This window comes from Benincasa hispida, unplaced genomic scaffold (assembly GCF_027475165.1).
Source record: "Benincasa hispida cultivar pf3 unplaced genomic scaffold, pf3_genome.v1.1 HicScf139, whole genome shotgun sequence".
NCBI classification, from domain to species: domain Eukaryota; kingdom Viridiplantae; phylum Streptophyta; class Magnoliopsida; order Cucurbitales; family Cucurbitaceae; genus Benincasa; species Benincasa hispida.
Window position 1 is genome coordinate 18,602 of NW_028325731.1, and position 9,433 is coordinate 28,034.

The following is a 9,433-nucleotide window of genomic DNA, read 5'->3' on the forward strand; positions in this document are numbered from 1 at the left end:
GTTCAACCACACTACACAAAGAACCAATGTTACATTCGATTACCATTAAATAATGTTCTCTATGCACCTAGTTGCAGCTTCAAAACCCTAAAACACCATGGAAGGAAACAACTTTGAAGAAAATATTGTTACAACCAAAATTTTGGGGTTTAAAGCAAAGATTTTTAAATAGATAGGGTCTGATTCACAGTTACGATTGTTAGATGAAATTGACATAATTTGCGCATACGTACATTGACATGATTATCATGTAAAGAATAAACAAAACAATAGGAGCGAGAATCCGAAATAACGAGTGAGATTGGACAGTCAAGAGTGAGAGCAAGACAACCAATAAGATAATTGGAATGGTCCATAATGTCAAGAGAAAGCAAATTGTCATTATTTTTTAAAACAAATGGGGCAAATACGAATTTGGGACAAAAATTGAGCCATCCTGCAATTTCCCCAAAATTGTTTTCTCACTTTGGAGGCAAAGAATCGTTCGTGTACATTTTCCAACGGCATCCATTCGCCATTTGTTCTATCGCGGAAACACAAACCTCATCTCCAACCCAAAAACCCCCTTCTTTCTATCACACGATCACTAGCAAATCCGTCTCCATTGCAAGAATTCAAAGATAAGAAAGAACTAGAACTTCACTCCAATGGCGACGCTAATGTCGGGCTCCAGAATTCAACCAGCAGCTTCTGTTCTTTCCTCCTCCATCAAGCGCCATATGGGTTTTAATTCCCACCTTCGTTCCAATTGCTCGCTTTATCCTTTTCACCATTCTTCATTCTCCTTCAGGCGCTCTGGACCTAGACGATCTCTCTCTGTTTCCATGTCCGTTACCCCTCTTGAAGCCTGCGTCAAAGCTTCCATTACCGTACCCAACAAGCTCGGCGACTGTAATTTCTTCTCTTCATTTCTTGTCTTTTCTGCTCTATGTTTTTGTGTTAAGTAAGATCAAGTTAGCTTCCTAAAAGTTTGTTGGTTTTCTTTATTTCCTGGTTGGAATTAATGTGTGTTTTCAGAAATGACGATAATATGGTGGAATGCCTTTCACAGAACGTGAGAATTGTCGAATTTTCTACGCATTTAACATCAGTTGGTCCTTTTAGAACCATGTGAGTGTGACATTGATTGAAACCAGAGAAATATATTCCTCGCGAAGGGAAGGGCGAAAGATAATTTTCAAGTTATTTGAGTTGCTTGAACCCTCTCACTTGTTTGAGAGTGATTTTGAAATGGTTAAAATCACTCCAAAGTTTGCTTTTAATCCTTCAAAATCAATTTTGATGGTATGAATATCACTTTAAAAATGTGAACATTAAATTAATTTTGAAAGTCTAGAGTGAACTTAGCTCAATGATAATTGACATGCACTCCTTCCCTTAAGGTCGGAGATTCAATCACCCATCCTCAAGTTGTTGTATTAGAAAAATTGATTTTGAAGGATTAAAGAAAGACATGTTTGGGAATGATTCTAAATATGACAAAAGTGACTATCTTCATCTAATCAATTTAAAAAATAAGCAATTTCATTAGAATAAGCAATTTCAAAAATCACTCCCAACCATAATCAAGCCTAAACCAACCAAACTTTTTCAAGGCCCATCTTCATCTCTTCACTTATAACCAAGTTCTTGACTATGGCGAATTACCCCATAATACCCTAATAACATTTCTTATTCTAATGACAATCCTAGCAGTCATACGTGAAGCGCATGAGTTTGATGTATTAGTATATGACCTAATTTGGTCTTAGTTATGAAATATTTCCATTCTTTGCAGGCCCTTTTTGTCAAAGGGTATTACTGACTTTGGAGGAAAAACATCTACCCTATGACTTAAAGTTGGTAGACCTGTCGAACAAGCCAGAATGGTGATTCTCTAATTTGATCTCTCTCTTTGTGAAAAAATAGTTTTTGTATAAATAGTTTGATATGAATCATTTGATATACTAGAAATCTTTTTTTTTTTTTTTTTTTTATAAACAGAGGAAGTTCTAAATTTATGCCTTTCAAGTGTGCAAGTCTTTGAACTTCTTATCTGATTGTCTGTTTCTCTTATTTGAATTACTTTGTTTGAGTCCAGGTTCTTAAGAATAAATTCAGAGGGCAAAGTTCCTGTTGTTAAATTTGATGAGCAGTGGGTTGCAGATTCAGATGTTATAACACAAACACTGGAAGAGAAGTATCCAAATCCACCTTTAGCAACCCCTCCTGACAAATCTTCAGTGTATGTTCTATGTTCTATAATTGCTTCAATTTTGAAATTTTCTAGTGGTTGTAAGTTCTTTTTTTTTTTTTTTTTCTCTAAACAGAAACAATCCTCTTCATTGAAATAATGAAATAAGACTAATGCTCAAAATACAATAATGGAGACGAAACAGAAATAACCAACAAGAGATGAAATCAAGTACAATGCAAACACTTAGCAATAGAATACAGGCTAACTAAAGAAGAAGAATAAACAAAGCACGCATCTTTAACAATGACATGAATTGAATAGTCTATAAAAGATTGGAAAGAGAACACCAAGGGAAGGAATTGTAAGTTCAGTTATATGACAGAATTATACTAATAGTTTAACTTGTGAGCGTTCAATGTGTATGCTATATACCATCCAAACATGTTCATCAACATATAAACTGGTGTTCATATTATAGTTCTGTAAGGTTAATGTGAGATTTTGATGATACTTTGTAAGCTGCAACATTCAAACAAAATAAAAAAGAAAACAAAATCTTTAAGACACCATTTGATAACCATTTGAGTTTTGAAAATTGTGTTTATTTTCTCACAATTCCATGACCATGGTTTTCATCTTTCCAAATAAACATTTGAATTCTTAACCAAATTCGCAAAAGTAAGTTTTTAAAATTTACTTTTTTTAGTTTTCAAAACTTGACTTGGATTTTGAAAACACCTTCAAAAAGTAGACTTCAAAACAAAGTAACACATAGATAGAAGTAGTGTTAGCAAGCTTAATTTTAAAAGACAAATGGTTATCAAACGAGACATATATCTTACATTTTCACGTGTTTTCTTTTTTTGTTGATTATCAGTTTGAAAAATAAAAGAAAATACAACTTTACTTTCAAAACAGTGTTTCAAGGATGAAGCAACAGCAAATAATACTGTATTATCAAAGAGAAGTCGTGTTTTAATTATAAAGGAACAGAAAACAGTCTTTGAAAGTAAGAATCTTCAAATATGACATGAGGCTGAAAGCCTCTATGTATGTTTTTTTAAATGAAAAAGAATTTCTTTATTCACAGATTTGAGTTGAATGAGAGTTTTTCGAAGATTCGATTTCTCCTTTTGGCATCTCATATTTCCTTGTCTTTGGTTAGTGTGTGGAATTTATTCAATAACTGTTTAATACAAAGATGAGAATTTTGTTCATGATATGTTTTATATTTCATCTCCAAATTTATCAAATAATTAATATATTTACTGGCTGCTATTATAATATTTTTCCTACAGAGGATCAAAGATATTCTCCACATTTATTGCTTTTCTAAAGAGCAAGGATCCTGATGATGGAACAGAACAAGCATTGCTTAGCGAGCTAAGTTCTTTCAGTGATCACATCAAAGAGAATGTAAGACCTTTTTTTTTCTGTATCTTTCTTTTTAAATCAAATATCATACCATACTGAGGATGAACACAAAGAATGATTCACAGAATGTTAACTGCATTCTTAGTAAATAATCTGTACTAAATTTTATCCCCATATATTTGGTTAAAGAGGAAACATAAAGTGCTAAATGCATTCATCATTATCTCACATCACCACTGGCAGGCTCTGGGACATGTGGAAGTGTCTCTAATTTGAATAACTTGGATCATCACCTCTTGAGATCCCTCTTAAGCCGTAATTCTCTGACCAAAGTATTTCTTTCCTTCATTCCCCTCACCCTCTATTTATAACCAATGAGCATCACAAACTCCCTAGTAAATCACTAGTATACCCTTAATACTCTAAGAAGTAATAACACCCTAATAGCATTCCTATTAGTTGAATATGCCTCCATATAAATTAAATAACAACTTACTCTTTAATTTTTGTTATCAATGTTTTCTTAAGCTTTGGTAATAGAAATAGTAATGGGCTAAATTAACCATTTGTGGTGTAGTGGCATTGAATACATAGAAGAGTTTTATATTATTGAAAAACGTGGCAAATGAGTAATTATTCTTCTCATGATCCATACAGACTTGAAGCATGCGTTTTCATATAGGTTTAAGCCTTGTGTGATCCAAAAAGCTTGTAAGACTCGAGGTTAAAAATGAGAGTCTATCTTGAAGGTGCGCCTCAAGGTGCAAGCTTCAAAAATCTTTTAAAACAGTGTCATTACCAATCTCTCCCCAGCACGAGTGGTGATGCATGAAAATAAGTAAATATCATATGCTCTTTTCTAACTTACCATTTTATCTCTCTCTTTTGAAAAGGGTCCTTTTATCAATGGAAAAGAGATTTCTGCTGCAGACCTGTCACTTGGTCCAAAGTTGTACCATCTAGAAATAGCATTGGGTCACTATAAGAACTGGTCTGTTCCAGACAGTCTACCTTACGTTAAGTCTTACATGAAGGTACAACTGAACTTTTAGCTTAACTGTGATTCGTGGCCCATGATTTTCATCATGCTTAAAGCTTTTGACAACTGTTGTTTAGAGCCATTTTTATAAGCTAATCGGAACACATTTTAAAATACAATGTAACGATGCACTTGAAAGTTGAAACAACTATTCATCCACCCATGTTGTTCAAAGAATGAAAACTTCGACTGTTGTCAAAGTAAGAGAACTAAGTTTTCAACGAAATAGTTTTCTAAAGACAGTGCAAAAGTCTTTAAACACAACACCATAGTGGGACCATAGTTTCTATTAGATATGCTGTAATTCATTATGAAACTGCATATTTGAGATGTTGCCTTCACTAGCATTTAGAACAGGACCTGTATACACATTATCCAAAAATTTTACAACTACTGAGGACTGAATTCTAGTTTGTAGCTTCATGTTTATTGAATAGTTGTGTCTAACAGCCTGCAATATGATATTGGAATGTGTAAGATTGAAGTTCAAATCTTTTCATCCCACTTTACTTCATGGAATCATAATTGAATAGAAAGCTTAGGACTGAAGTGGAAATACCTTAACGTTTGGATTAACTTACAATATTATCGTTGAATCTGTTTCTTAATGTAACTGAAGCTTTACTCATTTGTTTTATTGCTGGCTTCAATGTCTTAATTATGATTGCTGACATTGTATCAGAGCATATTTTCAAGAGAATCATTTGCAAAAACTCGTGCCCTGCCTGAGGATGTCATTGCTGGTTGGCGTCCGAAGGTCTTTGGTTAAAATATTTTCTAGGCTGCTGAATCGTTTGGCATGAGATTCCACTACCTCTACATCTCTTTAAGGGCAGGCGCTGTAGTCATTAAAATTTCTAACAGATATGATGCAATGAGCGTTTTTTCTCCTGCTTCTAGTCTCACTCAAAGCTGTTTAGTAGGAAATGTTTAGTACATTATGCTTATGTCCAATACATCTTGTAAATTTAACTTTTCTATGAAAGGAAGTCACTCAAAGGGCAAGTACTATCCCATGTAATATGAATTTATAAATTGTGATTGTTTGTTCGTTCTTTATTTATTTAGTTTTTTTGTATCGTTGTTCTAATATAGCTTGAACGTTTTATTTGTGTAATGCCTATCTTGGTTTAATAACAAATCGATCTTTAACATAACTTAAACATAAATAATCACACATTATTTGACTTTTTGCACAAATAAATAGTTAATTCCCTATAAATGAAACGATCATCTCCAAAATTGATACTTAATGAAGGAGGAACAAACCATGGCAAATGCCAATTCAATCATCACTAAAGCCCTGGCTTGTGTTGAAATTTGAAGTATTTCAATTTTTCCATGTACCATTATTTGAAGAATCCATATTTTTAATAGAAGTTTGAATTGGTTGTAATGTATTCAAAATACTTAGCACCCCTCCCCCAACAACTATTTATTATTGTTTGTAACGAATCTACTGTTCTACTTGATCGAGGATCGTGATTTTATGGTAGGTTGAGTGTTTCTCAATTTTCAATCTTAAAAGTAACTTGAGGTATCACGAGACATATCTAAAGTTTAGTGTGGGGACCATTAAGACTACCAATTCTTAAATTTTACACTTAGATCATTGCTAATTTCTAAGGTTCTTGGGACAAAACATTTTTATGGTTAGTGTTTGGTTCAAGTAAAATTTGACCGTCATTATTCTTGTTCACAAATTGAAACTCAGATTAGCTATTCCGTCATTATTCTTGTTTACAAATTTAAATTTATGTGCAATTATTGAGTCTTCCTTATCTAGCCTTGTAATTTTTTACTTTTAGTATCGAACAATCTTCACTTTTTTTTTTTTATTTTAACATTCTTAAATATAGACAAATTGGCTAAACTATTTATATATATAGCAAAATTTATCAAATTTATCAATGAGCTAATTTTGCTTTTCCCTATATGTGCAAATAGTTCCATATTTTTTCATTTGTAAGAATTTTCCTTTTTTTTTTTTCCTTTTTGAGTAAGAAAGGGTAAAACAATAAATTTTTTAAAAAGTGTCTGCCATGGTAAAATGACATCAATTTTTACCTCTAAACTTGTCAAGTTGTATAATTTTATTTTAAACTTTTATTTTCATCAAACTGTCACAAATTTAGATAAGTGTTACAATCTTACCTTTAAATACGAGAATTTGTTATGATTCTTACTTGTTGATAAACTTTTATTTGAAACTTTGTTTGAAAAAACCACACAATCGTTTTTTCAATAAATTTATAAGATACACGTATGATACAAAATTCATAACATTTCAAAGAAAAACAAGAATAGAGTTAGTTTATTTGTTAAAAGCTGTGAGTTTTGGTTAACTTCTAAATTAATTAAACTAAAGTTTACAAAAATTGATATTATTGAATTTAGGGAGTGTACTCATAATTTTATACCATATTTTGTTGGGTGGATTAGAAAATTTGAAAAGGTACAAACAGTGAAATTTAACTTATATTAGTTTTAATGTGATGAAATTAAGGAGTTATTTTGAGCTGTTTAGTATCGTGAGGTTTTAAGCTAGAAGAGTTGTTTAATCGTGGAGTTTATACTATAAAGAATTAATGAGTCATGAAATTGACATTTTTTTAATCATAAGTAAAGATGTCTACCGGGTGGGAAGGGGAAGTTGAATCCCCATCAGCAAAATTTCCTATTTAATTTCATTGAAAGATTGCGAAGATTCATCGGAACCGGAAAAAAAATTCCCATCTTGTTTATTTCTCTTTTCTAGCACTCTTTTCTTTTACTTTCAACCATATAAATTTTTAAATATTTTAATTGGAGCATTTCCGATACAATTTATAATTAAATTAAACATTATAAAATTTCTTAACAAAAACAATAATTAAAATATTAAATCCTCCTAATATCTAAAATTGATATTTAAATATGAAATTATAATTTTTTTCAACTTAAACCTTAAACATAAGAAAATTTTAAACTTAAACATTACGACATCCATAATTATTATAGAAAAGTCTTCAATTACATCATAACGTTTTTTTTAATAAAAAAAAAAAAAGAGAGAGAGAACGTTATACGAGGGTTGTACGGATGACCCAATTTGTGGGTCTAAAATGTCAATTGATCCTCTGCTGACATTATCGTCATACCAAATTACGTAAATTGTCCTTACACCAGCGTCACGAGGTAAATCTCGCTCTCGTCTGATTAAACGCTCTCACTCCCGCTTGAAATTCTCTGGTTTGATGTGATTGCTTGTCAGTGTACGAATGATTTGACAATTTTCACGACGGAAACCTCAAATCAAATCAATAATACCTAAACACAATACAATGGTGATTTCTTTAAACTCTAAACTCCATTTCAAAGGTGATTACTTCTCTGATTTTCGACGGTGTTTTGTTGAACAGAGACTTTTCGAACGGGGATTTCCAAGATGAGGCTTTTTCAAAACGGAACAGCTTTTTCAAAAAGGTGAATTATTTTGAGTCTGTTTAATTATTTTTGCTGTGTTATTTCTGGAAAGATAGCATTACGAAATTTTGTATTGGGAGAGAGTAAGAAAGAGGAAAGTAAGAGAGAGAGCAAGAGTAATAAAGAGAGCGGGATTAAGAGAGAGAGCAAGATTATGAGAGAGAGCAAGATTTTGAGAGAGCGAGATTTTGAGAGGGAGTGAGATTAAGAGAGAGAGTGAGATTGAGAGCGAGAGTACACTTTAATTGCTTGTACAGCTTAATGACAAATGTTCTCTTACTTTGTAGGATGACAGAAAAGTGTCTATTTATTCGATATGGAGGTGATTAGGATGAAAATGAAAGTTCGTATATCGTGGGACAATTGAGAGGAATCATTGTGCCTCATACATTGAATTATGAAGAACTTAAATCTCACATTTACAGGGTTACAAATGTCAGTTCTTCAGAGTTTGATCTTATACTGAAAGTTAAATATAAGCTTGAATTTAAATCCCCTCCACAATGCATAATGAATGATGATGATTTTCGCTTCCTTCTTTTGCGAGAAGAGCTTAGTAGACTTTAGATAGCTATAACGTTGAAGTCTAATCAAGATGAAAATATTGGAATGAGGTTTGGAAATGTGAGTTATGATGATACAGCTGTGGACAGACAATACAAGGAATCATATCAGTTTCGTCAGGAAGAGGATGATATTCCATTGTTTACCAACACTGTACAATCAACATTTGGTTATATGGATTATGGTTCTTCGGTGGATGTGAATGAGCAACCAGCAGGATTGAATGAAATGGATCGTGATCATGGAGATGTGCGTCATTCTACAGCAGCTTCAGTAGTTCCACCATCTGTGTCTTCAAGTCATAGGATAGAGTTGATTATGTATGGTACCTCTTCATCTAGGACAGAGGACGTTGAAGTTGGTCAACTATTTTTTAGCAAAAATGACTTGAAAATGAGATTATCTATTCTGTCCATCAACAAAAATTTTGAATTTAAGGTCAGGAAATCAACCAAATCTTTGTTCACTGTCAACTATATTGGGGAGACATGTAAGTGGAGCCTTCATGCAGTCAAAATGAAAGGGTCTGATGTATTCAAGATCACAAAGTACTGCAATTCGCACATATGTTCCATTGGAATTTTGAATCACGACCATAGACAAGCAACTACTACGGTTATTGGTTAGCTCATTAAAGATAAGTTCACGGGAATAGGACGTATTTATAAACCTTGTCATATCGTTGAGGATATGAGGAGAGATTATGGCGTGAACATAAGTTATGAGTGGCGTGCAAGGGAAGCCGCGTATAATCTCACTAGAGGTACTCCAGAATACTCATACTCCATACTACATGCTTATGGAGAAGCGCTAAA

General features: G+C 32.7%; 1 protein-coding gene across 1 annotated transcript; it reads left to right on the plus strand.

Annotated features, from left to right (window-relative positions):
• The first annotated feature begins 362 nt into the window (after positions 1 to 362).
• Positions 363 to 5,679, plus strand: LOC120070347 (glutathione S-transferase DHAR3, chloroplastic). Its single transcript, XM_039022282.2, has 6 exons — positions 363 to 891; positions 1,778 to 1,868; positions 2,081 to 2,224; positions 3,475 to 3,592; positions 4,444 to 4,584; positions 5,272 to 5,679. The coding sequence occupies exons 1-6, from the start codon at positions 648 to 650 to the stop codon at positions 5,356 to 5,358; spliced, it is 825 nt and encodes a 274-aa protein (XP_038878210.1). The 5' UTR covers positions 363 to 647; the 3' UTR covers positions 5,359 to 5,679.
• The last annotated feature ends 3,754 nt before the right edge of the window (positions 5,680 to 9,433 follow it).

Excerpts from the sequence above, each read along its gene's own strand:
- LOC120070347 (XM_039022282.2), top strand. The coding sequence starts at position 648 with ATGGCGACGCTAATGTCGGGCTCCAGAATTCAACCAGCAGCTTCTGTT. Across the intron at positions 1,869-2,080 it reads CTGTCGAACAAGCCAGAATG|GTTCTTAAGAATAAATTCAG; the intron begins GTGATTCTCTAA and ends GTTTGAGTCCAG. Across the intron at positions 4,585-5,271 it reads ACGTTAAGTCTTACATGAAG|AGCATATTTTCAAGAGAATC; the intron begins GTACAACTGAAC and ends ACATTGTATCAG.